The sequence below is a fragment of the Mytilus galloprovincialis genome, chromosome 4 (assembly GCF_965363235.1).
Source record: "Mytilus galloprovincialis chromosome 4, xbMytGall1.hap1.1, whole genome shotgun sequence".
NCBI classification, from domain to species: domain Eukaryota; kingdom Metazoa; phylum Mollusca; class Bivalvia; order Mytilida; family Mytilidae; genus Mytilus; species Mytilus galloprovincialis.
In genome coordinates, this window is record NC_134841.1 from 58,020,422 (window position 1) to 58,036,129 (window position 15,708).

Consider the following 15,708-nt stretch of genomic DNA (forward strand, 5'->3'; position numbering starts at 1 on the left):
ACTTTAAACAGACAAGATAAGATCTGATGACAGTATGCTACCCCTTTTAATTTTCCTATAAATTAGTATTATTGAAGTTTTATAGATGTGTGTACTCTACATTAATGGTATGAGGAAATGAGTATATTAATTGTTTCATTTTTTTTTCCCTGCTCTAAAGAAGATCCGATATGCTTTTTTTGTCCTCCAGATTGCATGACATCCTATTTTTTTTCTTCGGGAAGTACTGAACCCAGGATTCCTGAAACTTGATATTAAGCTTGATTGTTCATCAACTTCCTGTATCTGAACATATTTATATATTATTAGATTATCATCGCAAAATATCTCCAGAAAAGAGCTTTCAGAAATTTGGTAAATGTGAGCATACTGTACCATGCATTTTTGCATTTCTAACTCATCAAGTTCCTGCTTTCTATTTTGTACCAGTGGCGGATCCAGAACTTTTCATAAGGGGGCCTGCTGACTGGCCTAAGGGGTTGCCACTCCAGTCATGCTACAAAATTTCCCTATATAATCAACAAAATTTATCCCACGAAAGGGGGGACTCAGGGGCCCTGCGGGGCCCCCTCCCCCGGTCTGCCTTTGTGTACTTATATATTCCTACAAATAATGACCATGTATGAAACTTTTCCCAGAAACTACAGATCAGGTCTTCTTGAAATTTGACCAAATCGCCAAAAACCTTTGCATGTTTTTTTACTGCCAGGTAGATATTTCATTTTTATGTTGACTTTCAGACTCTGGATGTGCTGATGGATCAAGAATAGGCCTATATGGACATGAAAACATTGTGACGTGTCAAGGAAAATGGAAAGGACATATAAACAACAGTAGTCATTTATGTGCTGTTGGATGGAAAGTGTGTTCATATGAAGACACAGATTTACTTGGAACTATATCATGGGAGGAAGCTATATCTGTGGAGGGATGTTACAGTATGAATGCTGCACAAGATGGTGGGAAATGTCAGAAATGTGCCGAAGATTATGGTCAGGTTGGTGTACCTAAATCTATTGCATTACAATGTTTTTTTCTCAAAAAAAATTTCTATCCAAACTTGACCTGATTTTTTTTCTCGCTTCAAAAGTTCCAAAACTCTGTATAGCTTTCCTATTAGATTTTCATCAAATATTTGTATTATATATAGCTAAAAGGTAATATAAATGCTTGGTAGAAATCTTCTCTTACAAGAGAATGATCATTACCTTAGAAATGTAGATTATGTTGCCTTTCTTACTCTATTACTAATCAAAGAATCAGAACATAGAAACACAAATTTTAACAAAAGCTTGAGAATCAAATGTACTATAATAAACAGAGATAATCTAAATATGGGAAGTTATTTATTCAATGTTTAGAATATTTGAATCAGCATATATATTTTATTAATGAAAGAAATAGTAAAGCAATGAATTACTAGTTTCACCTCATTAACTTTCAAATTATGTAATTATAATTTGGTTTTTTGTCTCTCAAATTCATAAGTTATCAAAAGCCAATTATTAACATTGTAAAAATAAACAGGTAAAAATTTCCCATTAAATATTTAAAATTAGCACACAAATGTTTTGCAAAATTGCTAATGAATTTGCATTTTTTTCAAGTAAACAACTATATGTACTTCTACCTACATACCAAAGTACAAAGTAACAATATATAGTTTATTTAGATATGTGGACTAAGTACTAATTAGCTACTGTTCTATCTGGGGTGTCTAGGGTTCGCTAGTTAAAGTCTATGAAGGATGAGGTTCAGGTATCCATTCAAGATTAACAGCTGATTAACTATGATAAACTTTTCAACAAAGACATCAAAATGTTGTAAACAGAAGATAGCCATCATAAAGATTGTGAGGTCATCTTCACACCTTGCAATGAATTTGCAAATATTTGTAGAATTTATTCCATCTTTTCACATGACTTTCTTATCATATTTGTTAATTCACAAGATCAGAGAAGGAATTTTTGTAATATTTGTAAATTGGTGAATTTAATTCTTTCAATCAAAATTTTTTTTTTTTTTTAATTGTCAATCACAATCAATGTATAGATTAGGTGGCAAAATTAATAAAATCTAAAATGAAAAACGCATTTGACTTTTATAACCAAAATTCATGCTTTTCTAATGCAGGGAATGATTTTTTGATTTGAGTTGAGACGATTGATTTGTGAAATAATTATATGATAATGGAGTTTCATTCTACCTTGCAAGACGTGTGGTAAATTATGTAATAGATGGAATATTATATAAAAAGGAAGATTTTTTTACTTAACAACCAAAAGCATATTTATAATGTTGTAGTACAATAATTATGCAATGAAATTCTTATAGGAATTGATTTTACTTTAATGAAAGTTCTTTATTATGTTTTGTAAATAGATTCAGTTCATTATAACTTTATATGTTTTGAAAATTAAAACCATCTGTGTGGCATCTTTCGATTTATTAATTGAATAATTTATTTTCTTTAAATAACACAGAGGATCATAATCCTAATATTATGAAATGATTGATAATTTTACAGTTGTGACTATAATAAAATGCTCAACCTGCTTTGTGGAATGAAAAAGTTAAAAAATATTCTTTGGAACGATAAAGAACCTGTTTGATTATTTAATGTTACGGTAATGTAACATACATAAAGTATGCTCAAATGAATAAATTTAAAAGGAAAATGTTTAATAGTTGATTTAAATTTTCAATAAATATTAATTGTTGAACTTTGTAGGAATCATAAATTCACATAACATTGTTAACTATAAAAGACACTTAAAAAGTTTCGCCACGCTCAACAATGATAAATGCAGAGGAAAAGAAATCCATGATCGTTATCGGAAAGCGAACTTAGTGCTTGGGTGAAACTTAAAGGATGATTTTACACCCGTATAAGTCTTAAAATAAAAATGGGGAACCACATGAAAAGAATGAAAGGATTTACCATTACAAAATCATCCACCAAGTAATTTTTGCACAATGGATTTGAAAATAGATATTTTATTACTCTGAGTTGCTGTTTGTCAGATGAATGTTACTGTTCATTTCACAGTTATGTAAGACATGCAGAGACATTTTTACTGCAAAGTCAATCTGTATAATAGACTACTTCATAATTTACTTTTAGTGTGTACTGTATTAAGTAAAGAACTGTATCAGTTAATAAAAGTCCAATTCTCTGGTTTTTTAAGTTAAATAAAAAATTATGTCAAGTGCATATGTTTAATGGAAAATAAAAGGTATTTTTCAGAAGAAAATCGGAAGATTTTTAATGTGTAAAATCTCAATCTTCAGAAGTTCTCAATATACATATCTGTTTAGTCATTGCTTGCCTAAAACATCTGAACACATTGTTAAGCTATGTGGAAAAACTAGGAAAAAATTAAACCTGATGCACTTTTAATCATTACCTTGTTTAACACCCACAAGGTAAACCTTTATTTACAAGATTCTTTGCATTGCTGTATAACCATTTTGATAGAACCCAGTCTTACAAATCTTCATGCTTTCATTAATTAAACAGCCACTAACGACAGGAAGTATCAGTAACTCATTAACAAAACAATGTTGTTGCACATTACCTGCATTTTTATAATAAAACAATGTTATAATTGACCTACGATATTTTCAAAAGAATAAATACAACCTATGAACATTCACCTCTATATAATGAGGACAAAGATATCACACCAGGAGGGATATGTTAAGTGCATTTTTTTCTGAAAGTTTATTCAGAAAAATCCTGTGATGTTTTGACCAAGCAGATGTGTTTTCTTGTAATTTAGGAATATAGTACATTTTTGTGAAAAGATAGATAAAAAATGAAATGAAATTATCTTTTTGAGTGATTATGATCATGATTATACCTTTCTATCAGTGAAGTTAACATTTTTGAATAAGTGATAATGACTGCTAGATCAACACACATAAAATATATACAACAAATCTAGGTGTTATTCACTCTGTAATAGTCATTTCAAATTAGTATTATGTTATGTCTTGAACAACATATCTATGAAATTAGATGATGGACGATAATGAAAAAAATTAATAGAAAAACAAAATAAAAATATTTGACCTTACCAAATTTTAAAGAAAGCAATATCTAATAAAGGACACTTTAGGTGTATTTTGCATTTAGAAATGGTAGAACATTAGAATAAGACATAAATGAAAAAGAATTTCATGGTTTTATATCAAATCATTCGAGACCATAACTTGAGCTTATCCATCCACTGACCTTCTGACTGACATATCTAGCCATATATACTTTCATCATTTATCTAATCAGGATTCAGGAGTTCTATAATTGGTTTATTCCCAATTTTGGAAAAGGTCTGTTTCTAGCATATTTCTTTTCATCAAATGCATAAACTAAAATGCAGGCTTATAAAAAATTTGACTTGTACTTGTAGGATGACATGGCTGGTATTGGTAGAGGATGTCCACATCAGAACTTTGGTCAAACATCCTGCATTCGTGGAGGACGAATAGATTCTAGTTGTTGTGTAGACTCACATTTCCAGCAAGCTTGTCATTATAAACCTAACATACATGGTGTTGTATGCTGTAAACTCCCAAGTAAGTAGTAAAGACTTTTCAAAAGCATCTGAAGTGTCATCAATGACCACAGTCTACTACATGTACTGTCCAGATGGAGATATATTTACTCTTGTAGTGTTGTTGTCTTCTGTGTATACATGTATAACTAAAATACATTTATCAGCTTCAACAGAGATTTTATCAATAATTTTTTTTCATCATAACTCAATTCATTTAATTGAAGGTTATAATTTTGTGCATAAGAAGTGGTGTCTTCTGAAAGATTAATCTTAAAATAGCCCATACATTCTTATGAGGACAATTTTCATTCCTTCCTGTCAACATCTGATGTTTTATCTTTGTAAACATAATAATTGCATGACAAACATGATAATACTGTGTAAATTGTTCCTTTAAATTGGCCGGAACTGATTCAAGAATTTGTCCAGTTATTTTTTTTAGTGCAATCAAATAAATCTTTTGTTCAGGATCATGTGAAGTAAAGTTGACCATAAACTACTAATAAATTTAAATGTTAGCTATGTTCATATTTACATAGTTTTATAAATACACATAATACACCCACTAATGGAATGACAGATTTACTTCTTTGAACTTCCATGTTAATAAATTACTTGTATTATAAGTTTTGAGAGAAACTGTAAATATTGAAAAAAAGATTTTGATAGGTTTAAGTTATGCAGAGGAATATCTTACATTTTATTATTTATGATAAAGTTTCATCTAGAAAAAATACAAGTATCTCATGTAATTATTACTAGTATTTGGTTCTATTATTAACAGTCTGACAGTCATTATGAAAAAAATATTTTAGGCCCCACCTTCAATAGCAGGGCATATTATGATTTCTGGTCTGTCAGTCTGTTTGTCCTGTATAATGTTAAAGTTTTAGTTGTGACAGTTTAACATTTGAAACTTTTAAAATACCCATACTCATTATTATTTGTACTTTTAAGAAAATATTTACCAAATTAGGGTTTTGACCCAAATTGTGTGGTTGACTAAACATTGAATAGATGATGGGCATTGGGATATGGTTTCCTATGAAAACTTGCTACATGTAATTTTCTCTAGTTTATCTTACTCCTATGCAAAACATTGACTTCTTTAAACGTAAAATCTTGGAAGAAGTACTGATCTAGCTATTTATAAAACTTTGATTGAAGCTGATTTTGTTTTAAAGGGACATATATTAACCATGTCTGCCTGTTTCCTTATGAAAGACAAACATGGCTTTTTTCTGGTTATCAACTTATCTGAACTACCTGAATAACTGCAACTGATGACATATATCCTATTAATACCTAGCAGTAGGGTGCCAATGAATGATGTAGTTTTCTGCCATAATAACATGTTATTGCTTGTAATATGTTTATATAAATCACATGTAATTAATTTGAGTTTACTAACTTTAGATTAACTATACTGTAGTATCCTCATCAATTAATATCATTTCAAGTGTTTTTTTGCATACCACTCTGTAAAAAAGATTGGAGCTAAATACTTTTCTGTCTGCTGTTTTTGTAGACAGGTTATTAACTTTTTTTCTTTTTTTTCTGTCTTAAACATATGACAGTAGCTTGTACTTTGGCAATTATTGTATATTACCTTAGTGATTTCTATTGGAGTAATTGATTGTAAGATGACAACTTTTGTTATTGTTGGCAAACCTTTTTGTTTGGCATTAATGATTTGTTTGTTGCAATTGACAAATAGGATGTTCAGTCATAAATAGCACAGTTATTGTTAAGTCAAAATCAGCAGTTGTCAAACAGTTTTAATTCTCTATCTAAAGCTATCAGCCTAATAATATCTGTATAAGATATACTTGTAGATAAATTATAATGAAATACTCATAAACAGTTGGCAGTATGTATCCGTATACCATAAATAAAAACTAAATTTTTATAGAGAGCATGCAATCAATTAAAGTTATGAAATTGTATTGTTTGCAATATTTCATATTAATATCTACTTTAAACCTTATTATTTTCAAGTCTTTCAAAATGATTTTTTTATATATGAATATTTCATAATTCATGGTTTAGTATTCTAGGTGCCATATTAATTTGAACAGGAGGCTCCAAAGGTCCTGTAAAATTCAGCTGTATTATGAATAATACCATTGTGTATGTTCTGCACCAAAACTTTGTCAAGTTTCATTAAAAGATTTGAATATTGAGGCATTTTGTTGAACTTTTAAAGAAGAAAGAATAATAGACACTAAGTTGTTAACACCCAGTTTGTTTGTCTCTGGTGGATCAGTGCGTCATTGGTAATCAACTACCACATTTTTATACTAATGTAATGACAACAGCACGTCCCAGCTTGTTTGTACTTGTTAGAGGAAGACGTAGTTCCTCCTCAGTACTTTTCATTTCCTTTTGTTGTCTTTCTCAACCTAGATCACCAATCATTATCATGAAATTGCCATTTAGAGATATGTCTGGGTCAATTTGGAAAATCGCAGTCACATGGAAAGACTGGGCTGAAATTATGTAAAAATATATCTTTTATGCTGTCTTCTTATATCAAAGTACTGTCATACTCATAATCAAAGCATTAGTTTGTGATTATTCTATGAACCAAGGTTACATGTTGTAATTCAAGGTTACAGTAATTTTAATTATAAATGTCAAAATCACATCATCTTTATGTTGGGTTGAATAAAATGTATTGCAAGTCTTTCTTCATCTATAAACAAATTTTGTCTATCTTGCATAAGATATATTAATCACACATTTTCCCACTCTGTAAGTCTATTGAAGAATGTGTTGACTTGTTTTACCTATAGTAATAAATCAAACTGACCAGGTTTAGGTCGGCCAATTAATCTTGGCCAATTTACCCAATTATCATCAACACAATTTTCAATACAAACTATTAATTAAATCTATAATGATTTGAACTAGCAAATTATTTATAGAGATCTTTATCAGAATCAAGAATTTTTACAGATTTGATATTTCTAATCTCAAGTTTTAGTTGCAAAATATTGAGTTATACTCATGACTGGCATAATTTGTTTGTAAAAAGATTGTGTTTTAATTTCTATATTTATTTTGTACTTATTGAAATAAATATCTAAATCAACAAATTAGTAAAACAGAGTTTGATTATAAAATCTTTAACAAGATCCCTGACATAGCTAAAATATTGTATTAAAACAGCTTCTCTAACTATTTTTCTTTGTACTTTTAGGCAGAAAACCCAAGATAGTTGTAAAACCAAAATCAAAAATAGAAGTAAATACTGGTTTAATTTTCCTGTTAACCTGTCAAGCTACTGGCTCACCTGCTCCTAGAGTTCAGTGGTATAAGGATGGTACTCAGATTCCGGTCACAAACAACAGAATACAAACATTACCTTCAGGTTAGTAAAACTGACCTGCAGCAGGAAAAAAGGGGAAGATCCAAGTGGTCCGAAGACCATAAACATTTATTAGTCACAATAAGTGGAAAATGTATGTTCTCTTAAGATTATGAGCAATGACTATCAACAAATACAGCTGTGCAGTGAAAACTTCTATACATGTATTTTAGTTTTGAATGTAAACAAAAAAATCTCTGAAACAAGAAAAGTTTTCCAGTTCTACATAAAATGTTCAATAATTTTTCAACTTTATTCAAAGGACTCATTTTCAACTAAAATCAAAGGACCTGTATTCAATAAATTTACATCAATACTTGAAATTATGGAGAGAAAAAACGAATTCAAATTGAATTTATGTGCATAATTCTGAAAAATTTATTTTTACAGATATATTTTATCGTTTATTTTATAATACACTTACTTGTAGGTGACTTATTAGTTACACTAGCCAAGAAATCGGATACAGGATTATATAGTTGTGAAGTCATCAATACAGAAGGAATGGATATGGCTAGCTCCCAAGTCATAGTTAGAGGTAAGGCATTATTTCTACTGGTTTACTGTTGTAGGGGAGACAACTGTTTATTTACAAACATTCTTCAGATTTTACCAAAATAAAGCAATGACAAAAATAGGCATACATTATTATATTGTAGACATTTGTTAATTTGAATACAACAAGCATATTTTAAAATTCTATAGAAGTTTAATATGAAAGTTTTAAATAAAATGACTGGTATTAAATAGTATAATTAATATATATTGATATTTAGATATAAACAAGTCTAAATTGAAGACAGCGTTCAAACCTATGATTGCTTTGGGAAAAAAACGCAATTTTTATACATGTGTATGTAACAAATTGTGTTATAGAGGAGTCTAAACACAGCACAACTAACATTTTCCAAAAGACCAAAAGGGTGAAAAATATAAAATATTATGATATATAGATATATAGATATATAGCCTCCTCCTGATTTTATAGTAATGAGCAAGCTTGTGTAGAATTTCAGTGCTCTTTTATTGTTTTATAGAATATAGTTCAGGATGTAAAGATGGTACAACAGAAGGACTAGATTTACACAGAGACGTACATGCTTGTTCTGGGAAGTGGGAAGGACATGTTAGGAAGGGGAAATCACTCTGTAAGAAAGGTTGGAAAGTATGTAATCCCACAGACAGAGAGGTTTTACATGGGTTAACATGGCTAGATATGTTAGATTTACAGGGATGTTATGCTTATAATGCTGCAATGAGAAAAGGACAATGTAAAAAGTAAGTTGCTTCTGTTCATAATCATATATGAAAGAATTAGTGTAAACAAGCATAAAGTATTCAGTGTATAGATAAAACCAGTGGCGGATCCAGGATTTTTCATAAGTGGGGGCCCACTGACTTACCTAAGAGGGGGCCCGCTCCAGTCACGCTTCAGTGATTCCCTATATAAGCAACCAAAATTTTTCCTAAAAAGGGGGGGTGCCCCCCCCCCCCCCTAAATCCGCCTCTGAAAAGTATTTTTTTAATTTTTGTTTTTAATAGAAGAGTGATATGTATATCAGGTTCCTTTGCTTTAAATACTATTAAGTCAGTTTTGGCTCTAGAAGAGTTCATCCTCTTTTTATCTTCTTTTTTTTTTTGCTCTTTAAAATTTGGAACCATTACAGAAGGTTAAGATAAAATTTATAAAAAGAACTTTAGAATTCCATAAATTTGTATCCTTGTTTTTGTAAGTTTCACACAATTATTTATTTATTTTTTAATTTTCAGATGTAGAGAAAGAAATATGGCAGGTTTTGGTAGGAATTGTGGTAAATTAAGATACCAACGGAAAAGACAATCATGTTTAGCTACAGGAAGAGTTGATGTTTTTAAAAAGTCAGAAGCTTCATCAGGTTGTTTCTATAAAGAAGGTGTTACTTCTGGAGTTCTGTGCTGTAAAAGGAAATCTAGAAAATCTAGTAAGTAAATTCTGATTAGAATAAACATGTTTTTTGCATTGTCAGTCATAATTTCTTGTTAGTTAAATTGTGATAAATATATGTCGCTCCCAGTTACAGAACAACATAAATTCTATTTGATGTAAATTTTAATTTGAGTTTTGGTGTATATGTACTGAAGAAATTTAAGGGAGATTTTTTTTTAAATATGCTTCGTTGTTTTCATTGTACTTAATAATAACCTTAAATTATATACAGTATGAAATAAAAATTGCAAATAAAACCTGAAATTTACTTTTATTGATAGCTTAATGGCAATGTGTGTCATCTTGATTTTTTCTTTTTGGTCATTAAGAATTATAAATATTTATTCTTAGATAATTAATTTCCAATTTTTTAATTTTTTCCAGAGAAGAAGCCATCAGCTGTATGTTCTTCTAAATGTTTGAATGGTGGTAAATGTATGGCACATAACTATTGTCAATGTCCTAGTGGCTACAAAGGAGCAGTTTGTCAAATACGTAAGTAAATACTAGCTTTGATTTATTAAAACTAAGATTTATTTATATCATTTTTTTCTCCAAGAGTTTGAAAAAGAAATTTTATATTGATACGACAGGCTTGTGATTTATAGATCATCATTGGTCATCTCAACAAGATTGATTTTCTCACTTGAGCTGGTGCGGCGAAAGTGAGAAAAGTAATCGAGTTAAGATGACCAATGATAATCTTTTTATTGCTATTTTACTTATGAAGACATTGTTAATTTCCTTGACAATTGCACATGTTTCTTTAGTATCTAGCAATAATTTTCATATCACTTTACTCTGCTGAGAAAGGAAATTATCAGTCAGCAAGATCAATGGAAAAATTCCTAAAATAGCGATAATTAATTTTATTTCTAATCAAAAACAAAAAATCACATTGTGTTGAGCAGCTCATACTTATAAGCAGAAAATCTGATTATCAGTTTATCCTGTAATTTCAGGTATTTTCCCTCTTACGCAGTTTTGGACTTTAGGAAAGTAAGCTTGATAATGTCATACTCTCTCCTCCTATTATAATTTTAAAAAAAACACAGATAAATATTTAGATAAGTAATAAATGATACACACCAACATGACACTAAGGACACTAAATCATAAAATATCTCTTTTTTTTATTCAGCTATATGTAGATATGGATGTGGAGATTTTGGAGAATGCATAAAGCCAGGAGTTTGTCAGTGTAAGGATGGTTTTACTGGTAAAAACTGTCATAGAAAAGTTTGTAAACAGACATGTCTTAATGGAGGCCGATGTGTGAAGCACAAGTGTCGATGTTCTTCAGGGTTTGATGGAAAACATTGCCAACGAAGTAAGTTGAAAATAACTTCATCCGAAAAACACATTTTTCTCTTTATTGCTCTGCCTTTGTGCATCATTTTGTACAGGTCCAAAATCCAACAGTTTTCTAATCTTTTACATCCATATATGATAATGCTTGGAGATAATAGCTAAATGTTTGTTTGCAATTTTTTTAAAGAAAGTTCCCTGATTGAATTAGTGTTTTGTTTGTAATTACTTTATTTTCACAAAATGACTGTTCTTGCTCCTAGTACTGTACATAATTTTGGCAAGATAACGCAGCTTCTGTGATTTCATGATGCATTTAGTTTCATAGTATTCAAATGATTAATGAAGACTTGAACTAAAGTTTTCTTAGATCTTGCAGATAATGCCACAGTTTTTGAATAATTGAAAGAAAACAGAAAGAAAGAAAAATTATCTACTTGCTTAAATAAATTGTAACTACTATATACAGCATTTTTTTCTGAAATGTAAATGAAAGGAGATGTATGGTTAACTTTAATACACCGATACTGAGCAACTCAAGATATACAAAATAGACATTATTGTATAGAAAGAGATTACTTATCTGTCAATTGAATAACATTGTATTAATTAATGTACAACTATACTGTTTTGTGGGTTTTTTTGTTTGTTTGATTGTTAATTTTATTTAAATTTATTTTTTTTTAGAATCAACAGTTTTATCAAAATTAAATAGAACAGAGCGATGACAACTTCCATACTGAAACACAAATTCCAAACACTGCCAAGTTGTGATGATATTCTGTGATTGTAAAAACATTGAATGAATTAATGCATAATAAACTTGTGTTGGTGCCATGACCCAAGGGTGCCATACAGTTCTACAGAAAATGACTGAACAAAACTACCAAAACAGCTGTACAGAAGCTAATATAGAGGAGATTTAGATTCAAAACTAGAACAGTATTTTGTTAGTGAGATTACAGAAACTTGTTATACCAAAAATAAAGTAGCACCATATATTGTCAATAATCAAATACTTGCCATTACTATACTACAATGTAGTGATCTTTAATGAACTTCTGCAAGTGAAATATGTTACTTCAAGAATAACATGCTTTATGGCGATTTCCATCATTAATACGGCTTTTGGTATTTTTTGCTTTTAACCACAACACCTATAAAATTGGTAACGACAAATATTTGTATCAGTTTGGATACATAATTCTAATATTTTCTTATACCACTTTTTATTGAAATGATATTATGATGTCCTGAGAATTGTTGTACAGCTTTCCATATTGTTAGTTTTGTTGGTAAATGATACAACAGCAGCTGGTTGTGAAATCCAATGTGACTGTCTTTTTTAATCGTATTTAGAAGTATTTCTTCAGTTTAAAGAATGGTTCGGAACACATCCAAGTAACCAATATTAATAAGGCATGATAAGCATAATTATTTTCCAAGAGTAGAGAGAATGAGCTTGTATATTTCGCAAAAACTTTATAATAATTTATATTATATAAAATAAAATAAAATATAAAAATAAATAGTATCATTGTAGAAACTGTGAAATTTGAACAAGAGTAGTAAATGTAAAACTTTACCAATAATAAGCATAGTAATTACCTCTTTACTGAAAACTGCAATACAGGGTTTGGTTAATCCCCTGTATCTGTCTAATTCATTTCCTTATAATAAGTGAAGAAATTAAAAAGTTTTTATCATTTTTTATTATGTCTACTAGGTAACACTGCACTTGAAAGTCCAGGAAATAAAATGTGTTGTGTCATTATAGAATTTGTTATAGATGTTGTTTATATTGTTTTTTCATTACATTGTTATCATTCATTTGTATATAAACATTTTTTGTATTTTATTTGTTATGTAAGTAAATTTGTAAATTTGTAAATACACTTATTTAAACACCACATGTACAAATGTATGTAATTCTGGAATCTGCATTTGTAAAATATTTTGAGTGTTCATTAAGTTTTACTAAAATATTGTTTGTGCCAAATTGTTTTCCCAAAAATGCTATCAAAACTGAAAAGAAAGATAAAAGTGTATAAATTAAGCAAAAAAAAATCTAACTGAACAAATAATAGAAATCCAATTGATACTTTGTTCTCATAATAATTTTTTTTTTCAAATAAATTTTTGGATACATTGAAATGTTGAATGGCCTAGAAAAAAATTGTGTTTATGGTAAAACACTGATAATTGTTAGAATTTTTTTTTTTTTTTGCTTGAATAAGCAGAAAATAATTCTTGACTTTTTCAAAAATTGCATAATAAACTTGATTAATGGATTCAAGTTACACGCACATTTTTATTAGACCTTTGAATTGTAATGCTCAAGTGGAACTACCTCAATAGTTTTTAAGGTTGTTATGTTACACGATAGAATTAATAGACTTTCAGAAACATGTCAAATCTGCAAAAAAAAATTTCAGTTTAGCCATACTTACCAGGCCCGTAGCTAGGAATTCCCATGGGGGGTTATTTAGACTTGTGAACCCAACTTTAACAGTCACAATTCAAACAGAACCTTGACTTTAACAGTGCTTAAGGGGGAGGGTTCGTCCAAACCCCCTTTGGCTACGAGTATGCTTACTATGTTTTGTCTATATTTTAAGCAATATAAAGAGCTTTTAACAGCATCTTGATTTAAAATCTTCCTGTTTCAGGACACAATGATCTTCCTTCAAGCTGAAAGTTCATTAAAAGGCTATATTTCTTATTTTTTTAACTGAATAGTGCAATATTATTGTAAATTGAAAATAATTGGACTAGATATTTACTGTAGTTAGCTCTGATGTAGAAATAGACTTTTCATGATGTCTTATGGTAACATTTTAAAGTAAAAATGTTTTCATTGATTCAAAAGTTTAAAACCTTGTTATATCATCTAACTTGAATTTCAAATAATATTTTTTTTTCTTAAAATATTGTTCAATTTGATTTTAAACATGTTTGATGATTTTCATAGCTTTTGTGATTTCAATTGTATACACGTTTTTCTCTATTAAATCGATTACTGTTTGTAGTAAAGTACCAGTGGAAAAATCATGGACTCTATTATAACAAATTGAATTTATAAGAGCCCCAATACTTGTAATTGCAAAGGCTTATACCTTTAGGTTTACTAAAACACAAAACATACTTATGTCTATGCACATGCATTACCAAAAAATTATATAATTACTGTAATCTTCTGCATTTTAACATACATGTAAACCAGGAATTGGCACTCTAAAAATGGATTTCCAGTATGTTAAAGCAATATCACAGTAACCCATTTCATGCTTTCTCTTATTGAAGTTCATCCATAGTAAATTCAAACTGAAATTTGTGAATGCTATTCTTTAGTGAATAATATTTAAATAAAAGTGTTGATGCCTACTATTATCTGCATCTAAATTTTGTTTTGTGTATGTGAAATATATTCAGACCTGATGTTACAATAGAAAATACCTTAGAATTTTACTTAATAATACTTTTACGTAACTTTTCAACATAATCACGAGAAAGTATGATTTTTGTTTGAATTTCTATGATGAGAGTTATTACAATCCCTCTGTTCCCGTAATACCAATATCAAAATAGTTTTGTAACTCTGGTTTCAGGACTAACTGATGACGGAAAGATATATAAAAGGTGTTTGCTTCCTTCATTGCTTCTCTAAACATAAGCAATAATATGGACAAATAACTACACTGTTATATTTGTTATTATAAAACATATCAATAACAGTTATGTTCTAAAATAACTGTTAATTCATTGAGATCATTGTCAAATTATTTGTTGTAAAATAAAATGTTAGTCCCAATTAATAATGCATTTGTTGTATAGATTTCTACATGTGTTTATATATGTTGACAATTGTTATATATTTTTATGAGAAAAAAGCCAGTGGTTACAATAAAACACAATGTTACTTTGATATTATTTTTCTTTTCTTTTATCCTCAGTCATTGCCGTCTTTGTGATGAGGATTATTTAGAAATCAAAAGCTTTTCTTGTTAATTATTAATTAATCAGGACAGAAAAATTTGTTGATGACAAAAAAGGTTCTTACCATCCAAGGAATGAAAAAAAAAAATACTCATGATTATCTGATATCTTACAGTTGCAAGTCTATTGCAATATATTCTCATAATACACAAATATTATCTTTAGCTTCTAACTGATGGAAAAGAACGGATTTAAGACTCATAATCACAACATGTATTTAAAAAAGTAAATCCACAAAACTTTTATTGCTGTTCTTCATCCTCAAAATGTTAGAAAAAGTGATAAGATTGCCAATGATAAAACTATCCATCAAAAAACAAGAAGACAAGGATGTGAACAACACAAGTCAAAGTATGCCTTCAACAAAGAGGAAACTATATACCATGGTGACAAAATATCAACCAATTCATAAGAGAAAACCAACAGGATGAAAACAATGGCTTGGTCTATATCATAAAGTTTTAAGCAAAAAAAACCTAACAGATAGATGTAAATTTCTTTGAAACCAT

The 15,708-nt window shown here is 29.2% G+C and overlaps 1 protein-coding gene across 1 annotated transcript; it reads left to right on the top strand.

Moving 5' to 3' along the window:
- Positions 1 to 745: 745 nt before the first annotated feature.
- Positions 746 to 12,205, top strand: LOC143072523 (uncharacterized; the record flags this gene model as incomplete). The annotated part of the gene is given in 9 exon segments (XM_076247496.1): positions 746 to 997; positions 4,413 to 4,578; positions 7,762 to 7,932; positions 8,360 to 8,467; positions 8,967 to 9,207; positions 9,700 to 9,890; positions 10,280 to 10,390; positions 11,037 to 11,225; positions 11,891 to 12,205. Coding segments are annotated over 9 exon segments (1,470 nt in total), but the record flags the coding sequence as incomplete, so codon positions are not given.
- Between the last annotated feature and the right edge of the window lie 3,503 nt (positions 12,206 to 15,708).